The following is a 21,475-nucleotide window of genomic DNA, read 5'->3' as shown; positions in this document are numbered from 1 at the left end:
TCATTAATGCTCATGCTAGCAGTGTCTACAGCAACTTTCCTGAATAAACACTATTCCTTTGCAAAGGTTTGTGCAAATATCTATTTACAAATAAATAGGGAAACAGCATGCTAAAGGAGGCTGTCAGGCTCACAAAGGTATTGATCCTAAAAATGTTGCTGGAAAAGCACTAAAAATTAATTCAAATAATAACAAATGCATCAAATAATAACAAATATATAAATGTACATACACATCATTTATTCACTTCAATCCTGTGAAAAACCAGATCAGCTCAGGCAGAAATGGTCACAGGGATGATCAGCAGGCTCAGGGACAGAACCCCAGAGCAGGTTCTTGCAGGAAATCAGGACTCCTGGACAACTAACCAATATGATTAAGCAGAAGCTGGTTATTGCCTACATTATGCACTATTTGTACATTCTAGAACTCCTGCACACACTGATCACACATTTCCTCATTGGTGCCTCTGTCTTGCCCATGGCTTCTGCATGCACTTCTCAGAGTGTGTGACTTCACTGCCCTCTTTTATCCACTTCTTGTGCTCTTGGCATTCTGTTTCTCAACCTCTTCTTTCTTAATTTAGCACAATTTATGTCTTAGTAACCTTGATGCACTCCGGAGGGCTCTGATAGGAATACCTACAAGCGGTTTGGCTGAGGCACAACGTGGCCCGAGTTGTTCAAACGCATTGCTACAGGTTGTGGTTTCTGTGTGATTTCCTGCAGTTACCCCGTGGCACAGCGTGGTGATGAACCCTCCTCTCTTGCACTCTCATTTCCTAAGGATCCAGCTGAGCATCTGCTCTGAATCCAACATGCAGATGATGCTGCTGGGATCACTGCTGGCAGAGCTGTCCCCTCTGCCACCAGAGCGTGGTTTTCTCACCCTGGCTGATCCATTGTCTCTTGCACTGCTCTTCACCTCCCTCCCGCTGCTGGAGTGGATTAAAGCCTCCCAGCAGAGCCTTCTGGGTGGAACAGGGGACACTTTGGAGCCCCAGGCCAGGCTGGCACTCGGGACGAGTCACACCAGCCTGTGGCTTCCTGGAGCAGGGCTGGTGACAGTCGTGGAGCTCCCGAATCCATGCAGCTGACTTTGGGCTGGGCAAGCCGGCCAGGCAGGCCATGCCAAAAGCATTTTGGCAAAAAGTGCACTTTCCCTGCAGCCCTGGATTTTAATTGATAGCCAAGAGGTTGTCCTCAATGTGCTGCTGGAGCGTTGGAATCCAAAGGGAACTTTGTGAGGGCAAGGAAAGTTCACCACTATCCCAAACAGAAAATTTCTGCTTTGGTTTTCATCTGAAAAAGCACATGGCAGTGCAATTGAAATGACCAAATATTGTGCCCTGATGTTTTTCTATTATTTGTTGTGAAGTCCAAACTTTTGTTTGTTGAGAAGGAAACCTTGTGCAATGTGGTACCTCCTCACAGATTTTCCGTCACAGTAAAGCTGCTTCATTTCAACAGAATTCTGATGGTATCAGGACAAAATATTTTTTCCTGGTTTCCTGGTTGTCAAAAAGAAATCAATAATAGTTTTCAGTTATAATTTTCTAAGATCACTGGAAAAAGGGCTTTTTTTTTGGATGCAATGGTGCTTTTTTATTGTCTGGCTCTTGTAGACATTGACTGATAAAAACCTCCATTGACCCTAAAACCTCCATCTTGATATATATATATATATATATATATTACTACATTACTATATTCTAAAACCTTAAACTCTAAGTTTTCCACTGTGTGATATTACACACTTCTATTCAAACTCCACACCCACAGTCCCAGTTTTATCATTCAATTTTGCAAGCCTTCTCCACAGCCTCAGGTCAAATGCAGTGTTCTCTTGAGGGTCTGTGCCTTTTGACACTGAGAGTCTAAAATTCTCAGCATCCAAGATTGCAGCAGCTAGGATGTAAATATTCTCAGCTGTTGGTAAAATAATCTGGGTTTAATTCCATCAGGACAGAATTTTGGGTTTGGAAAGTCAAGATCTAATCTGGGAAAAATTACAGCTGAAACAAATGTGAGAAGGTGTGTGTTGAACCACTTAACTTTTCCTAGAATCTGCTTGAAAAAATGGATATTAATGAGAACCCATGAAGAACAGGATTTAGTTTTCTGGTTTCTTTATATGTTTGCTCTTTTGCAGTTTTCTCTGGCTCTCCACTCTCCATTCCTGCTGTAGCAGCTGTGGGTTTGGCAGCTGCCAAAAACACCTTTGTTATCCCTTCCAGTATGATCCTGGTGGTCCCTCTAGGAATATTTTTTGGAGGATGAACACAAAGCTCACTGACCAGACGAGCAGGAACGGCTCAGCCTGTGGGAACCAGGGCTCAGGACACGTGTCTTGTAGGTTGGCTTGTCGTCAGGGCTAGAAAACACTTACATATTGATTGTTTTGCAAAAGGTGTGTAATTACGCTGCAAAGGCCTGTGGAATAATGCCAAAGTGAGATGTATGGGATACACAGGTTGTGATGTAATGATCTCATCAATGTATAATTGGAATAACATATGATGAAGGCATAGATTTTGCCATTCTGCACAGTGAGCAAGATTTTAATATGCTACATAGCTATTTTTATAAATGCTTTGCTGAGCATTTGTATTTTCGTTGGTAGTGTATTTCACATCCTTTGGCTCATGAAATCTATATTTTTGTGCCATTTCTCCAGTTGTAAACTCTTAATGAATAATGAAAAAAAAGATAGCATTAGGAAAACTCTGAAGTGGTGCTATCATCATAAAAGTGTAGGCTTAATGCTCTTCAATGGAAGTAAATTGCAGAACCCTATGATTAGGGTGTGCATTTTTTCACTGGTGTAACAGAGATTACTGTTAATTTCTGTTAATTCTTTTAATTTTCTTATTGTATCCCATACCAGTCATATCTGACCTTTGGGCACTCAATCTCTTGTGGTAAAACAATAATAAATGTGAAGCATTGTACTTTTGAGAAGAAAAAAAAAATAGCTTTTTTTGGTATGTTAGTGGCGTTGTTTTAAAGAGGTGCAGCCCTGGGATAGCCCCATCTGGTACTGGATAAGGTGGGGTGAAGTGCTAAAGAGTCTCTCAGCAATACTTGTAGGTGGGTTGTTGTTCTTCTAGAATCCTAGAATCATGAAGGCTGACCCGTGAGATCATTGAGTCCAACCTTTGGCCAAACATCACTATGCCAACTAAACTAAAAAAATAGCCTCAAGTCTTTTCTTGAACACTTCCAGGGATGGTGACTCCACCACCTCCCTGGGAAGCCCTTTCCAATGCTGGACAATCCTTTCTGTGAAGAAATTCCTGCTGATGTCCAACCTGAACCTCCCCTGGTGCAGCTTGAGGCCGTGTCCTCCCATCCTGTCACTGGTTCCCCAGGAGGAGAGGCCGATCCCCAGCTGGCTCCAGCCCCCTGTCAGGCAGTTCTAGAGTGGTAAGGTCTCCCCTGAGCCTCCTCTTCTCCAGGCTGAACACCCCCAGCTCCCTCAACTGCTTCTCACAGGGCTTTTACCCTCCAGACCCTCCCAGCTCCACTGCCCTTCTCTGGATCCGCTCCAGCCCCTCAATGTCCTTCTGGAACTGAGGGACCCCAGAACTGGACACAGCACTGGAGGTGTGGCTTCACCAGTGCCCAGTGCAGGGGACAGCCACTGTCCTGCTCCTGCTGGATGTTTCTGATCCACACCAGGTGCCACTGGTCTCCTTGCCCACCTGGCTCATGTTCAGCTGCTGTTGACCAGCACTCCCAGCTCCTTTTCCCTGGGCCACTTTCCAGTCACTCCTGCCCCGGCCTGCAGCACTCCATGGGGTTGTTGTGACTCAAGCACAGGACCCGGCACTTCACCTTTCTGAACCTCATCCTGTTGGCCTCGCCTCATCCCTCCAGCCTGTCCAGATCCCTCTGCAGAGGCCTTCCCACCCTCCAGCAGTTCAACACTCCAGCCCAACTTAATGTTGCCTGTGAACTTCTCGAGGATCCCCTTGATCCCCTCACCCAGATCACCAATGAGGATAATAAACAAGGTTGGCCCTGACACTGATCCCTAATGACTGTCCCCAGCTGGATGTGGCACCATACCCACCGCTCTCTGGGCCCAGCCGTCCAGCCAGTTCTTAACCAGCAAAGAGTGCACATGTCCAAGGCATGGCCTGCCAGCTTTTCCAGGAGAGTGTTTGGCAGACATTATCAAAGGCTTTGCTGAAGTGTTTGTTTGCAAGTAATTGTATTTCTCACAGTCTGATTTTTTTTATAAGGTGTCTTTGGCGTTACCCTCCCTTAGGGCTGATTGATTTAGAGCTGTATAAAATCCAGATTGCTTATGTAATACAATGTTTGGATTTCTGCTGTGCTTTGTGTGGCTACAATTAGTCTTATATAGGTATTATTTTATTCCTAAAATTTAGCCTTTACAGTACTTAATAGCAGTTGGGGATTTTTTTTTGTCTTTTTTTTTTCCCCTCAAAAATGAATAATTAAAGCAACTTGATTGGAAAATTGAAATTCTGTCTTCAGTATGCTGAAGGTTATGAAAAGATACATACTTGACATATAATGGGGAAGATGCCTTTGTCAGTCATGCAATAAAATTTCTGAGTGTGCTCTTTATCAGATCCACTTTTAAATGTTATCAGTCCAGGTGATCTGTAAGTAATGCAACCAAAGTTGAGACAACAAAAATCTTCTGTTGTTGAAGATGCCTTTGAGCTGATATTTTTTATTGACTCAGAAGTGGCAGAAGGACATTGTTAGAGTGATGAAGGGTGATGAAAGTGATGAAAGACCTTGAGGGCAAGATGTGGAGGAAGTGACTGAAGTCCCTTGGTTTGCTCAGCTTGGAGAAGAGAAGGTGAGGGGTGCCCTCATGGCAACATACACCTTCCTCATGGGGACCCTCACTATTAAAGGGGAGAGGTGCGGGTCCTTTAGGTGTGCACAAAAGTGCTCAGAAATGTAGAAAACATGGTTTTCTCCAAACTGGACTGATTTTTAACTTCCTGCTCTGGCATATTGGAAATATTCCTCATCATTGCTAATGGAAAGATCCCTCATCAGTGATGGCGGTTGTAATGAGGTTACTGCTAGATGGATTTTGGGATGTTTGGAGGTGGTGGTTCATCAGCAGGCTGAGATATGAAAGAATAACAGGTAATCTAGAGGCAGGAGAAGCAGCTACTGGTGTGAACCAGCAGTGGCTCAGTGCTCAATGCATGCTCTGGGGAGATCTCATTGTGGCTTTCCTGTTGATTTGAATTGGTTGTCTCCTCCTTCATCAAGTGTGTTCAGCTGTTGATAGATGTAGAAGTGAAATGTTTTCCTGCCTGCCCTTTTTTCCATGATGCAGTACTGCTTTGCACAGTTTTTGACAGGGAGCTGATGCTGTCCTAGCAATTCTCAAGCACAGAGTATGTCCTTCAGTTTAAACTCCATGTATTGTGTCTGGTTACTACCAGGATGCTGAATTTACAGCAGTTTGAAACAGATGCTGACAGTCCATATCTCTCCATAGGCATAGAATAAAAGAGAATCTGCTGCAGTGGAATGCCAGCATCATACATAGGTTGCAGCATATTGTATAATTTTCTTAATGCTTCAATAACTTGGGAGCTTGACTTCCCATTAATGGGCATGAACAGAGAAATTGGAAGTTGGTAGGGAATGGAAGGAACAAGAATTGAAGGACTGGAATAAAGAAGTGGCTAGAGGGTATTTTTATTCTGTGTTTTATCTTCTTTGCAATATTTGAACTTTTCTTCGCTTCTTGTCAATATGAGGTAACATCAATGCTTTTTCCAGGCTTATGTTGTCTCTCTGCTTGTAATCATTCTCATTAAACCAACGTGTGAAGAAATGTGTGAAGAATGGTGCAGTCTGTGAGAGGATTCATGCTGACAGGTTTTGCTGTTTTGGAAAAGTAGAAGACATTGACTAGCTGAAGTCCCCTTTAGGACTTGTGCTAGATTAGTTCTAGGACTAAGTGCTAAAAGAAATCCCACACGAAGGCTTTGCAGTCACTTTTCAGTTCTGAGGTGAAACAAGGTGCAACAGGTTGGGTAATGATGACTTCAGCAGCAGAGATATTTAAGCTGCAGGTAGCCTAAAGTCTGGTTTTGCAAAGCAAATCAGCTAGTTCTTAATTTCAGGCACATGTTTGAATCTATTCTAGCTGAGCAAAATTCATCTCATCTTCTTTCCTACCCTCTGTTAAAAATCTGCCAGACTCACAAGGAAGGAAAAGCCATCAAAACAGTCTAGAACACAGTGTGCCTTCCAGCATAGGGTGGAGCATGTAGAGTGTCAGACACCAGGCCACACCACTCTCCAGTCCCCTGATGACACAGCAGCAGCCAAGGCCCAAGTACAAAAGTGTCCTTTCTGTGCTGCAAACCTCTCCTGGTGGGTCCAGTTCCCTGGTGGACTCTGCAGCCTCCTGTCCAGCTTGCTGACCTTCTGGAGTAGGTCCATAAAAGTGAATTGGGCTCATTATTCTCCTGCTTGTCTCTCCTTGCCATATGTAGCCCTGTGTCTGCCTCCCTTTGCTTTTCTCCAGATTGCTTGTGTGCAAGTTAACCTGTGTCAGGTGAAAGGTCTGGGTACTTCTTTGGTTGCTTGGAGGGCAGAGCTCTGTTCCAGCCCATCCTGGAGCTGCTTCCCTAAGCCAAATTGCTTCTGGAGACTGTAATTATTCTTGCATCTTAGTGAAGGAGATAGGAATGGCTGTTTTTCACCATGGCTTAGTAAAACTCTTAAATAGAGGGATAAAATGGAATGGAAGATCTCCCATAGGTTTTGGTTTACTGTTTTGGTTTTCTTGGTGTTTGTGTGTGTGGTTTTGGTTTGGTGTTTTTGGTTTTTTTTTTTTTTTTTTTTTTTTTTTTTTTTTTTTTTTTTTTTTTTTTTTAATTTTTTTTTTTAATTTTATTTTTTGGAGAGAGAAAATGCTGACCATAATTCTAGCACATTCCTGTGAGATTCACACGGTAGCCTGAAGGAGCTGGTCTAATCATCTGCTGTGGGCTGTGCATATGGAGGATGGGTGGTGTAGAAACCTGGGAGGAAAGAAAACTGTAAAAAGAAAGAAGCTTAGATTTAAACAAATAGGTGCAATGTGACCCATTCTCCTCCCTTGTGCTGTAAAGTGTCCCACTGCTGGCTCCTGTCCGTGTGGGCTGATCCCAGCCTGTGCTGTTGGCTCTGCTGACCCTTGGGTTCATGGGTGGCTGGAGCCAGTGTCCAGCCCATTTTATGTGTCTCAAGATCTGCTCTGCTTGCTTTTCCACACCTTTATGCTGGGTTATTCACGGGGCTGTGGAGGAGGTTGGCGTCCCCTGTGTCTGATCCAGATGTGCTGCAGCTGGAGGGCAGGATTTAGCTCCATGTTTTCCCTCTGCTTGGCTGTGCAAGGGGACACAGATTGGCATGGTACCAAGTGCCAGGACTGAGGTTTGATCCATTGTCTTGACGTGGGGGAAAGGAAAAAGAAACCCCACCACCTTAAATTTTACCCTTGAGTGAATCTTAATCTTTAAATTAGTACAAATGGGAGTGTTTCCATTCTGTGATTTTTGGGATAACTGTAATCATTTCAAGAAAACAAAGCCTAGGAACATTGTGGTGTTGAATGCAGAGTAAACTGGTGTTTGAAATGATGTGTTGTGCATCTGCACATGTCAAAAAAAGAGTTTAATGTCCTAATTTGTTTTGGATCTTGCCCCCCTCTCCTCTTGTTCATCCCTGTTTTATTTTCTTCCTTTTGTGTCTGTAATTGCGCGCTTTATTGGAGCTGGCAGGATGAGCACCTCCAGATGCATCCTGCAGGAACACAGCCAGTGCTGACTATTCCCATGTCAGACTGCATGCCAAGGCAGTGAAGCTGGCTTGCCAAAACCCATACCCTTTCTGCACTGCTTCTAAACCCATCTTCTCACAGTATTTTGACACAGGGTGACTCATGATAACCTCAAGAATTGTCCCAGGCTTAAGGATGTGTCTTTTAGTATGTTGAGACATCCCTGGTAAAAGTAGGATTTTGGAATAGCATGGCCAAAATGCCATGCTATTCCATGTTCTCATTCTTCTGTCAGATGAAACGAGTTGAAGGGTTTGAAATGTATTGTGTTGAACCTTTCACAGGGTTTCATGTTTGGGGCTTTTTTTTTTGGTAAACTTTCTCTGAATTTTTATGCACTCTGAAAACAATAAAAAAAATCAAATGTTTTTCCAAATATAATGCATTTTGTGTTGGGATTTGTAGCAACAAGATAACAACTCTTCGTTTTGGGGAAGAATATACTCATTTTACTTATTATTTTACAGGTGTCAGGCAACAGCATGTCAATGATGCTCCTTCTACAGGATCTTTTCCTAACTGGAGATCTATACTATCACCAACACGGCCTTCCACAGAAACCAAGACTCCCTCAGTAGCTGATCTTTCTCTGGGACAGACTTTGGAGAACGCAGACTTGCTTCAGATGATCAAAACAACGCTGACTGGCGCCCGTGCCAGGACTTTGGATCAGATGCACCTGTCACCCTCCCTCTACCAAGGCAGTGGGAGCAGTGCACCCCAGGAACCCGCTGAGGTTTCAGCCGAGTCGCCTCTGAGGCCGTCCTCTCAAGATGCAGATGACACAGCTGCTCTAACAGGTTTGCCTCAGCTTGGTATGTTTGCCACACTGCCCACCACACCACCAGTGACACATTTGAGTACAGCTGTGCCATCCCAGCCAGTGCCATTAGAAAACACCCTCCATTTCCAGAGAAAGCACATCAGGATCAGGCATGCTTGACGCTGTTCCATCACCATCATCCTCCTCATTGGTAATCCAGTCACCTCATTCCATTAACTTTTCTAAACCAGCTGTACTGCCCATCCAAGTGCCTTTGTCTGCAGATCCTGAAGGTTTCTTCAGCACAGATTCAGCTAGCTCACAGGTTAGTGAAAGCAGGAATAGTGCTCTAAGCATGGTGCATTCCAGTGTGGTGAATCACAGAAGGGGTCCCAGCTTGTTTATGGGGGCCATGATTTTTATTGGATCAACAACAGTGCATTTCACAGAGTTAGTGGGAAAAGGGTTTCCTTTGGAAAGGACCTCTTTGTCATTTGTAGATTCTGATATTCTGGTCAAAAATGCATCAGTCTCCCCTGACAGTAATTTCCAAAAGTTTGTCACGGCTCCTTGATGAGATTATGTAAAATGTCTCTTCTGCTGGAGCAATTTAGGACAGCACTGACTGGCAGAATAAGTGGTACCACTCTTCTGTCATCATCAGTTTTTCAGGATAAAGCAGCGGTTCCTACATCAGTCTTCCGTGCTGTGGTACTCCACATGTAATACTGCCAATGACTCACCCTCAGTCTTTCACAGCACTAATTGCACTACAGCCTCTCACCCTGCACCTTTCATGTCATGATCCTCCAAGAGCTCAGCTGAGGTTTCCAGCTCAGCACAGAGCAAGTCCTCCCTTTCACTGCCAATATCACTTTTTCCAGATGCAAAGCACGCTCACAGTGCAGTGCTGCCAGTAGGAGAATTTAGAAGCAAAACAGATTTTCTCTTTAGAAATGCAGCACACTCCTCTCCAGCAAGCCCACGGTCTCCCTCGCTAACGCAGACAAACGAGGTGTTTACTGGGGCAGCACGCACAGCCAGTCCCAGGGCGGCAGCAGCCGGCCAGGGCAGGCTGCAGATCCCTCCCGCTGCTGCCTCTGAATTACAGCTTTGCAGAAACTGGACTGATGAAACTTAGCAGGCAAATAGCATGAGACTCCCAGCTGCTTCTGCCCTGTTCTCCCAAACCCTGGTGGCTTTCCTGTGGCAAGGACAGCTCAACAGCCTTTCACAAGAGGAGTGACAGCAAAGATGTCCGTGAACTTTACTGCTAATAATGTTCTGCATTATGGAACTCAGCTTTCCAAAGTTTCTCCAGGTATCCAAACCTGTCCACTCCTCACAGGATCAAGGATACTAGACAGTGTTTTGGAGATGGCCATGATGACTCTCTCTTGATCTAGCTGCAGTGCCATTAATTACTTCCACTGTATGCCTTCCAAAACCTGAACCAGCTACCACAAATACTTCTGCCACTACTGCTTTTGTGACCGCGCATCTTGCACCTGGAAACTTCAGATGTAACTGCAAATGAAGACAGAAAGATGAGAGTACCCACTCTTGTGACCCCACATGCAGAGTATTCATCTCCAAGAGCTTTAAATCATTTAACCTCTGCTCAGACTTTGTATTCAGTTGATAAAAAGCCACTCGCCTATGTCATGCCTCCAGCGTGGGGTACGTTGCCATCACTTGTTTCCATGACAACAGTGAGGGACAGCCACAGTTCTGGCCTCTTCCAGGATTTTGAATGCAGACTCTGAAAGCAATTTAGATCCTGTCAGCCTTCCTGAAGTTGTAACTTCAGCTTCTACGTGGACCAATAATGCATTGCTGTCTGCAGCTGGCATTAGTATTCCTTCGGTGAAAACTTTAGTCCAAATGGAAGGAAGGGAAGTTGCTCCAAGTACTTTTCCATTGGAAGATGAATACTATGCACCATACTCAGTAGTGGCAAGTCTGCAAAACAAAATTAATACAAATCAGCAGCCACTCTTCTCCACCCCTTCAGCAAACTATACATATACATCCTATAGTCAAAACATTTCAAATTTACCCTTTCCTAAAAAAATAACTTTTCACAGTTGGATGTAGATGGTCTTGCACTGAAAACATCTCCTGTTCAGTATTCATCCATTGCTACTGCATTGACCATACCTGACTCTCTGCAAAAAAAGCATGGAAATACGGCTGAAAACATTGCTGATTTCTTCTGTGTTGGAGAGGTTCCTATCAGTATACATAAGAAAGCACCTCTCCATTTACATGTGCCTCCTGTTAATGCTGCAGGTGCTCTCCCCAGCTCTCTAGAATCCCAAACAAGGGATGCTGGAAAGATTACTGACTGAAAACATTAGGCACAGCACCAGTGCTAGCTTTTCAGCTCACTGACAGCTTGACTACTTCAGCCCCAAACAGAAGCAGTGTCACCCTGAGCACACTGCCCTTCCCTGTAACCAAGCATTCTGGCTCAATTCTCTTGAATAGTTTTATCTGCAAATATTGTAAATCAAAGGCAACTCTGACGAGGGGAGACAGAGTGATACATCTGACTCCAACTTATCAGAAGGCTAATTAATTACTTTATTATACTATACTACATACATTGCATCTAAACTGAATTTGCCATGCACTTACTTTTGTTTGTAACTGTACAGAATTGTACTTATCATCTGACTCTCTCGCCACTGTCTCGTGACAGTCTGACACACACACATCTCCTGGCCCTGACAGGCTAAGGAAACAAAACATCCTCACTTTGGATAAACAATCCTCACATTGCATTCTACTTTGGCACAACACAGGCACAACAAGTGATAAGAATTGTGTTTTCCCTTTCTCTGATGTTCAGATAATGTGAATCTCAGAAATATTCTTGGGAAGAATTGTGCCTTGCTTTTCTCTGTGAAGAGAATATGGCAACATGAGAAGACACTGGTTCGGGGAATTTTCCAGATTTTGCAGACAACCAGTTGAGTCCCCTTGTTATTTGTTTATGGCTGATAAATATCCACCCATATTCAGTGAGGAGGAGTGGGACACAAATGCTACAAGTCAGTCTAGTTCCCAGTAACATATCTAATAATGCTGCCAAGGGCATCCCATTGCAAACCCCTACCACCAGTGCTCTGCAGTCAAGTCATCATAACTTCTGTCCATGCATCACCAACACAGGTAGAGTCTCCTTTTTTGTCAACAACCAACTTTACCCATTCTGTTCTTACAGTGTTATCTGGAGTATCTTCTGGTGCAATACCTACAGTAGAAACTTCAGAAGCAAAACCACTAACAAGAAAATCATCTCCAGCTTCACCAGTGCCAGCTTCTTCCTTCTTTTCTCTAGGCACTGAAAACACACCTTTGCCATCCGTGATGGCTCTAAGCACACCGATCCTGACACTAACAAAAAATAACACTGCCACAAAACTGACACCGGATCTGAGCTCAGTAGGAACACAGGCAGATTTTCCTTTTGCAACAAGAAACACGACTGCCTCACCTCTGGACATGCCAGCTCTGTTCATAACCCCCAAGAGCAGCACGGTCACAGCTTCCACACTCGCACCCACAGCCCACGTACCAAGGCAGATAGAAACAACAGTAACTGACACCCAGAAGTTCCCGAGCTCAGACATCAGCAAAAGGCCAACCCCATCCCCACTGACAATGACAGCAGCTTTGACATCTATTACAGCATCAGCGAAAACAACTAGGCTTCCCCCTCCTGCCGTGGAACTCAGCCCTGCTGCTCCCGACACCACGGCAGCAGCCGCTTTCGCTAACATGACGGCAGCTCCCTCCCTGGATTGCCGGCTCTCTGCCAACATGATGGTGAAAACAGGTACGTGCAGCCTCTGGCTTTGCTGAAGGGCTCTCCTGTGTCTGTGAGGTGTGAGAAACACACCCCAGAGTCCAGGAATGTGGGGCAGTAGTGATTGATCTGTGCTGACGAATCAGATGGGTTTGAGCAGGGCTGTTAGTTGGAAATGGGGTTGGCTTTACTTGTGGCTTGGGTTTTAACACGACTGTGTCAAATGAAGTGGTGAGATCAGGTGCTGTGGAGTTCAGGGGTCACTGCAGCACTGCCTGTGTGGAGGGACAGCCCTGTAAGCTGGGATGGTTTAGTGCTGTTTTGCAGTGAGGGGTCTGTGCTACTGGAGAGGACAGTGCAGTGACCTGCCTTGGTGCTCAGCCCTGTTTATGCACAAAAACCCAATTCTGTTCTAGTATGAACACCTAAATCTATCAGTACAGATCCGTTTGAAAATTTTGTTTAGCATTTAGAGTTGCACATTTCAAAATGGGAGGATTTTGAGGATTGTGAGCCACTTCTGGCTCTGGCTGTTTTTTTCATGGGCAGCTTCTCCTTAGCTGTAAGAACTCTGAACTAAAGGTGCCTGGAGAGGTACCTTGCCCAGGCTTCTCATGGACTCCTTGTGGCAGGACAGCACCAGAAGATGTGTGTGTCTGGGAGATCTCAGCAAAGAATAGGTACAGAAAAGAGTTTGTGACCTTGCATGATACATGCTACAGTGAAATAAGCAGCTTTTGGAGCTAATGTGTGTTTCTTAGCTGCTAAATATCCCCATCAATAGTGTGATGAGTACAACAGCTATTTCTAAAGATAGAGGTAGCTTGTGTACAGTATATGATTGAAAGTACTCAACACAGCTATAAAACTCTTTCTGCAAATTACAAGAGAAAAAGAAGGAGAGAGTGATAGATTTATTAAAGAAAGCATACAGGTGCTTTCTAAATAGAAAACAGTCGTAACAGTGGAGCAGCAGATTTCTTTTATGTAACTGTGACCATGAAGATGTGAAGCCTGCCTGTGCAGCTCTGGCTCAGTCCCCTGGGAATGCTGTGCCAGTCTGTCCTCAGGCAGCAACTGGCCTCACGCCTCCTTGGAGAGGCAGCATGGCAAAGACTTGTTGCTGCTAATGAAATTGCATTTATTAGACCTTGCTCTGGAAACATGGAAACAGTGGGCTATTGCCATGGGATGAATAGGGAGCTCAGGAGCTGCTGAGCCCCTGCAGTTCTTGTCTTTGGAGCTGCTGCTAATCCGAGCTGCTTTGAGGATCCCTGCACAGCCAGCCCAATGTAAAACAATTAAAGAGAGCAAACAAGAGCGTGGTGATGTCTCAAACCACCCTGTGGCCTTTTGTTGCTCCACAGTTCTCTTTCTGAACACAAGGAGGATGATGATCAGCAATGCCTTCAGGGAGAGTGTGAGAAAAGGCCTCAACCAAGTGCTGAGACAAGCTTTCAACCAGAATGTCAGTGCTCAGGTAAGTGTGCTTGGCTTTCCCTGCATGATTTCACTACAACAGCTCTCCCACCAAAGAACCACAGCTGCCTGCAGCTCCAGGTGTGTCCCTGGGTGCAGGAAGCCTCTTGGAGGGGAGCTCTGAGGTTTTCCTATGGAGAGCAGGCAGAGGTGGCACGCACGCTGGTCTCTAAAAATATAAGGAATACTCCAAAGTTTTTGCGGTTTATTTTATGAAGAAGAAGAGAGAAATGCAAACTTCTTTTTAGTGTGCTCTGGGAAACGACTACTGACAGCAGTTTCCTCTTCCCCTGCAGCTCAGGAGTGACTTCTGCTCAGGGGCAGCCGGGTGCTGCTGTGCTCAGCCTGGATCAATGGCAAGCATGGCTGGTAAATGGGATGTCACTGCTGTCAGTCCACTCCCTGCTCTGAAAACCCAGTACCTGACAGGTGCAATTTCACAGGAACAAGAATCCCAAGCAGGGAGAAAGCATGTTTTATTGAAAATAAATGGAGGTGATGTGTTCATCACTTTGCAGCTAAATTGCATGAACCTCTGCACTGCTGTGTGTGGGAGCAGGATTGGATGGGTTGCCAGGGCCCTTTTCCTTGGACATAGTTTCCTGTGCACTCAGGTTGGGGCTTGTGTGGGGTCCAAGCCTCTGGGAAGGAAAAAGTAATTTTTCTCAAAACAGAGGTTATCAAGTTGACTTTGGTCCTCGTGCTTTATTGCTGCAAGTGTGGAGGATGTCACTTGCTTTGGGAATTGTGTGCTCCTTGGCAGAAGCAATAAAAACTGACAAGTTTAGTCCCCTGCCTTTTTGCAAACTGAGGGAAGCTGCCTTTTCTAACAGAGGAAAATACAGAATTTTGAGGTAAAACTCAGCTCATGTTTTGACTCACGGTGTGTCCATTCTTGTGGTTTGACATTTCCACTCATATAGGTCCACTCATAGACTTAACCCTCTGGGACAGTACAGGAGAACAGGAGATAAGAGACAGCCCAATCAAATATTAGAAATCTTGTCTTTCAAAAATCTGTCTGCAAAACCTGCAATGACAGAAACATGCATAAAGTCAGGCATGGAGGAGGAGCTGGAAGCGCTCTGTGGTTTTCCATGCATATGTGAAATGTCCCAGTATCTGTGCATGGATGAAGGCCCAGCCTAACCTGGAGCTTTGCAGCTGTGGTAGCAGTTCTGCACTCCTTCATTTCGGGACCCATGCTGCATGGGCTGGGCCTAAAACTCTCTGAGCAGCTCTGCTGATACCGTGTCTGTCACTGTTGTACTGAGGATGGATGAATAAGGTGACACATAGACTTCACAGGCTCAGAAGGCAAAATGCTATTTTAATAAAAACCACACACTTTTTATAGACAGTTACAATGAAGGTGGACCTGATTGGTCCTCAATCAACATTCCTCACACCACTGGATAATCAGGCACACTGCCCTCTTGTAAATATCTTAGGAGAAAACAACACCAGCTGCAAAGATTAAGAATTGTTTTAATTCCTGCTCTGAACTTTCCCAAAACTTCACAGAGTAGTTCCTGGGCAAGCTTATCTGATTCTCTTCTCTGACCAGTTCTCAGCATCCACACCTTGTCTGATATGACACTAACTGACCCCATAGGGTTTATGGGGGATTACAGGATAAAAACCCTGCAAGGGACACATATTCAGGGTGAGAAACCCCATCAAACAGCTGTCACTGTCTAGTAAGAAATGACACGGAATCATCAGAAGGCTGAGTGGCATAAAGTTCCCATCTTTACTTCTTTTACACACTCTTTTATACACTGTTCTGATACAGGTGGACCTGATTGGTCATTCAATCAATACATTTCACCTGACTGGCTAATTAACAAGACACTAATTTATAAACAATCTTATGAGAATAACAAGAAAACAGCTGTTAGGAAAACAACACCTGCAGGTTGTTTTTAATAATTGGATAACATTGTTTCTCTTCAACTCCTTAAAGTCTCCCAGGCTGATTCTGGAAAAACTTAGCTAGTTTTCTCGCTCTCTGACCAGGCTGTCACATCCACAAACAGTGGCTATTGGTTTCTCTGGGTCTGGATTGAAGGCATTTGAGAGTTCATGTTCAGACTCAAATGTTTATTATTTCTTATCAGTAAAACAGTCTTACACCCATGAGTTCAGCAGCTTTTCATTAGCAAAGCACAAAATGGCCAACAATCTCTTGTTACATGGTCTTTTAAGACTAAACTATCCAATTAAGAACTGACACATAGATTATTTCCCCTTTCAACCCAATAACTAATCCCACAGAGCCTGCAATGTGGACTTTTCTGTCCAATTACAAAATGCCACCCAAACCCATGAAGAAGGAAGAAGAAGCATGAAGAAGAAACCCAGGACAACTCCCTCTGCCCTCCATCTTGATTCCACCCACAACATACTAAAAATCTCAAAACCTAAATTTCTCACCAAGTGATACACCTACACTACTCTCTATAATCTTTTGCACACTTTTGTGGATTCTGTTCTATTTTGAATTCTAGGAAAGTTTCTCCATGAATGAGGGTCAAAGTCAGTGCTCCCCTGGGGGTCAGGGCGCCCCAGAGCAGAGAGAGAAACATTCCTGGTGCCCTGGGTGAGAAAATAATAAAAAAACAAATTAAAAACCCATGCTGCCCTGTGTGTTTTAGGTTGAAATCCTGGAGCAGTCGAGTAACCTGACCGTAGGTTACTATGTCACGCGGGGCAGGCTGGTTTTCACGCCGGCTGCAGTCGCCGAGAAGCTGCTCGCCTACGGCCTCGGCAACGCCACGGCGGACATGAAGCAGCACGTGCCACACCTGCAGGCCCTGGTGGCCCTGGCCCTGCCCTGGCAGCCCCTGCCCGCCTACCACTTCCAGCTGAAGACGGGTGAGCGAGGGGTGCCTGCCTGGGCCGGCCGTGTGTCCGTGCACCGCTGCCCAGGGCTCTCTGCGGTGGCAGCAGCACGGGCTCTGCTCTGCGTTCAGGTGTCCTGTGGGCACTGCTGTGAGGGTGATGCCTTAGGGTTTCAGCTTTTCTATTTTTCATATATTTGTTGCCCTGAAATTCTTTAGTGTATAACTCTGAACTCCATATAAAGTGTTAGCTGCTGTTCTCCCAGTTTGCTGAGGCAGAACAATTCCTCTCCAGGCCTGGGAATCAAGGACACCTCACTGCCTCAGGCCTCGAGAGATGAAAAGTGAGTTGGGGGCAGCAAACTTGGGGTAATGACTTCATTACCTGAAGCTGTAATTGGAGGATTAACCCCCAATATACAAATGGACCAAGCTTATAAATCCCATGAAACCCATGTTATTAAACCCAGGTGTGAAACCCATGACCTGTCATCCATTTTTTTGGGTGTAGCCCCTGGATGGGCTTTGTCTGCCTGAAATGTACCTGAAGGCCCTTGGATATATACAACTGCATTTTTTTTCCTTAATTTTGTCTGGCCTCCATTTTTAGGTAATCCCAAAAGGCATCAAGGGGATGCAGCAGCAAGCATCAGTGCAGAGTAATTGTGGGGCACTATAAGATTAGGAGAGGGCAGAGTGCTCTGAAGTGATATATTAAATGATAATAAAATATTTCTTACATGTGTGCTTACAATGTTTGTATACACATACTTATGGTAGTTACAAGTACATTTTTCCTAGAGTGAAAATAAAACAGAATGAGAATCAATATTATGATTAATTATATTTTTCAGGACCAAATAACCTGCAAGATTTAAGATTATAACTTGTCTTTTAGGATGACTTTGCTTACTGCCTGGCTCTGAGCAAGTATATGCACAGTGAACAGGCCTTACCATCTTATATATCATTGCAGAAGCAATCTCCATTTGTTTGTGGAGAGTTTCAGCTCTAATAATGCAGTTTAATTCTTACATTTTGTCTTAATCAAGGCTAATTTAGTGCAGTTCCTGAAGTGGCATTATTTTCACCTGCTTAATGTGTGAATTGATCGTTTTGTTCTTGGTGCTGCAACTGAGAATACTTTGTCCACATGCTAATGCCTCCCTTTTTCCAGAGCTGCAGTTTGTGGGTCAAACAGACAATATTCAGTCATGCAAATTTGTTCAGACCATGGAACAGCGGCTCCAGAGAGCATTTCAGGATGCTGAAAGAAAGGTCCTAAACACCAGCAACAACTTAACTGTTCAGGTACAGTGTTAGGTGCTTTGCCTGCTGCCAAACCCGCCTGGTTATTCTTTGCCAGGTGTATGTTTTTATTCCAACACAGTGCCTTTGCTAGCCACTGTGGAAGGAAGTTTATGTTTTCATCTGCAATAAGATCATTTATGCATTGCAGGAAAACTTACAAATGCCTGATTTATAGAAGACTGTTGCTTTTCAAGAATTGGAGTTTTACTGCTTGCACTTCAGTTATATAAATGAAATTCCAAGTATAAAAGCACAGTCTTCCAAATTTATGTTTTTACTGAAGATGTTATTCTGACACATTAGTTGCTTTCAGTGAGGCTCTTCAGGTATAAAGATGGTGCCAGGCACAGTTGTTTTTAAGCCCTGAAATAATGGAATAGATTTCTTTCTCTTGGTATGCATTTCAGTTTCATACTCACGGGCACAACTTCACCACAAATTTTTACCTTTATATGTATAGTGGGCCAACACTCTTACATTCTATACCATACTTCAGGACTAGAGAAACTACCTTCTGGACAACATTATGATATGTTTTTGATTTTTAATAAAACTCTGTGTATGGATTATGCTCCTCAGAAGGAGACAATTTTGCCATCAGCGCTCTGCTAATTATTTTGGTGCTGTTTCTTGTGAACTCGTGCTCAAACTGGTGGAGCTCAGAGAGGCAGCAAAGCACAGGGCAAGAGAGGCCCTACCACAGTATATAAAGTGTATAAAGTGATTAATTATCAAGTTTTTCAACAGCTGGACCTGTGGCATTGAGGGGAACTTCATGGTGCCTAATTTGCTTGTGGTGGAAGTGGCAGAACTCACAAAGCACCTAAGCAGTTTTGGAAAGAGCTCTAGGAGAAGGTAGTGGCTGTTTTTGTGGGTATTGCCAGTTTAAGGAGAGACAGGAAGGAGATCCTGAAGGCAACATATAAGCTGGGGAGTAAGAGCTCAAGGGTATGATCTTCATGATAAATTTTTTTGAAGTTCTTCCAGTATCATGCAAAAGATTAAGTCCATGCAACAGAACACTTATGAGTGCTTTAGATTAATTAACAGAACAGTTCTGGAGCAGACAGAGCCAGTTTAGAAAAGACATTGCTGCCCTAGGACAGTAGAGGGAAGGTGGGTAAAAGGCATGAAGCATCTTCCATGCAAGAAGAAATGAAATTGGCCATGGCCCTCCAGCTAGTAATGAATCAGGAGTGGCCACTTGGGGTTTCCCATAACAGAACTACTCAAATTTAAATAAAAAGAAGCATTCTTTCACACACTGTGTGGTAAAGATGTCCAGATGTAACTGGAGAAAAAAAATATGGAAATTACAAAAAACACTTGGCCAAAGATATAGAATAAAAAGTCATCAACCCTTTTTAAACCCAGGCATATGGTTTATGGCTCTAACACAGCTGTGGGATAATCTTACAATGTTGAGAGCCATTTATTCCTCTTGTCCTGTGCTAATTCTCCAACCCTCTGCTCCAGCCATTTGTAGGTAGACATTGGCTAGGCAGACGTTTGGTCTGACCTTGGGCTCTTCTGATGCTTTTTTTGTACCATGGTTTTTCTTTTAAATTGGTGATCCAAATCATAAAAATGGGGTATTTAAATAACATGCATGAATGCTGTTGGGCCTACCTATCAATAGCCAAATAAGCCCATTCCTCTTGCCCTTGGGTGTAAGTTTTTCAAGAAAACATATGGGTTTTGTTCCTGGTGTTTGAGAATCTCATCTAGTACTTACTGAATAGAATTGGTCCTCAAAACGTAGTAATCACATTTTGGGCTCAGGAAAAGACAGGCACTGAGCTGGAGTGGGGAAGAGAGCAGGGATTCATATGATTTTAGGGACAGAAAGACATGATATCCCTTAATTCATATGGAAAATGTGTGGGTCTAGAGACCAGCAGTAGGAAGGCAGCAAAGACAGAAAGATAAACAGCACAATTTCTCTGCATCAAGCACTGGATAGTTTTTCTGATAAGCATCCTCTCCCTCATCCCACATTTCCTGGTAAAAGCAGGGGAAAACATTTTCAGTCCTGGCTGCACCTTTTCTGCCTGCTGCTGTCCTCCAGGAACCCTGTAAGTGCTAAAGCAGGGATTAAAGTATCACACAGGTAAAGCTGGATGAGATATAGCTAATCCATTCTTCAGGTTAGCCTTTCTCCAGTTTCTTTGTATTGCATTTTTTTTTTAATGAGCTGAACCACAGCAACATATTATTTTTTGCCTCTGTTTCAGATTTTGAACACCTCCAATGTCTCCCAAGCTGTCACTCTGTTTTATGTAGTGAAAAATCAAAGCACAACTCTAAATGGCACTATTTCCAGCAACCTTCTTAATCAGCTGTCAGCTGAGCTGGTGGGTTTCTACCTCACCTACCCACCTCTCACCATTGCTGAATGTAAGTATGTGCTCCCTTCCCAGCATCAAGATTAGCCAGCACCAGAATTTGGCTTTGTTGTGAAACTCAGGGATTGTAGGTAGTTTTTCTGCTTACTTTTTAAACTGTATTTTGTTAAAAAAAACGTGGGGGGAAGGGGGAAATTAGATGATTATTTTTTTCCCCTGGGTTCAGTGTTTATTTTGGCTGCTAGCAACACTGGCAAAAAACTAAGGAAAAACATATATACTCTGTCATTAATTAAAAAAAAATTCCTGTGATAGGTTACAAACAAAATAAAATTGTAGTTTTGTGAAAAGCAAAGCACAAAAGTCCCAAAGTTTTCATTTCAGGAGTGCTTAGCACAGCACTGAATGAGCTTTAGCTTCAGCAGAGCCCTTTGCTTGAGGGGAATCCTCAGCCCTGGTGGTTGCTCCAGGGGCTGGGATCAGGCTGGGAGTGTGTGTTTGGCTAGTGGGGTGAGCTCCACCTGTGCTTCTGTTTTAAAAAGCTGTTGGTGCATTTGCTGAGAACTGCATCCTCAGTCTACAGGTGGTCTGAGCACTTTGGCATCAATGGTTTTCTTGCATTGCAGTTGCTGTGAAGGCACTGAATTCAGAGAGCTGGAGACAATTGTGTGGGCAACCCATGTGGTGCATGTGCTCTCTGACTCTGCCTGCTAGTTTCTTCAAAATTATTAAAGGGGCAAGAAACTTGATTATGGGGATTTCTGTTTAATCTGCTTGTTAATGTGATGTGTGAAATTAAGCTTGCTGCGGACTGGAGTTCTGTGTTTGCTGGGGGTGAGAAGAGACATGCTGGGTACATGTAGAAGCAGCAGACTGTTGGAAAGTGAACACTGAGGAAAACACAGATTTATTTGTTTATTTTTTTTCCTCAGTCCATTTTGTTTACAAACAGCCCAACAGCAGAGAAATTACATGGGGCAATTCACCAGTGACTTGCAGGATGAGTTTTCTGTGGGAGAAGTGGTTTCTCTCTGCTGTGAGGCAGTCAGGAATCACAACTAACTTAGGTGGCTGTGCAAAT

At 44.0% G+C, this 21,475-nt stretch overlaps 1 protein-coding gene across 1 annotated transcript in view; it reads left to right on the top strand.

The window, feature by feature from the left end:
- The window catches only part of KIAA1549L (KIAA1549 like), a 106,044-nt gene that overhangs the window by 29,094 nt on the left and 55,475 nt on the right, over positions 1 to 21,475 (top strand). Inside the window, exons 2-7 of the mRNA XM_041423250.1 lie at positions 8,307 to 8,654; positions 11,832 to 12,446; positions 13,784 to 13,896; positions 16,553 to 16,772; positions 17,916 to 18,049; positions 20,284 to 20,446. Coding sequence (XP_041279184.1) covers positions 8,307 to 8,654; positions 11,832 to 12,446; positions 13,784 to 13,896; positions 16,553 to 16,772; positions 17,916 to 18,049; positions 20,284 to 20,446 — 1,593 coding nt within the window. The remainder of the gene's footprint in view (positions 1 to 8,306; positions 8,655 to 11,831; positions 12,447 to 13,783; positions 13,897 to 16,552; positions 16,773 to 17,915; positions 18,050 to 20,283; positions 20,447 to 21,475) is intronic.

The sequence above is a fragment of the Onychostruthus taczanowskii genome, unplaced genomic scaffold (assembly GCF_017590055.1).
Source record: "Onychostruthus taczanowskii isolate IOZ18803 unplaced genomic scaffold, ASM1759005v1 scaffold76, whole genome shotgun sequence".
NCBI lineage: Eukaryota > Metazoa > Chordata > Aves > Passeriformes > Passeridae > Onychostruthus > Onychostruthus taczanowskii.
This window is presented reverse-complemented; position numbering and strand designations above follow the sequence as displayed.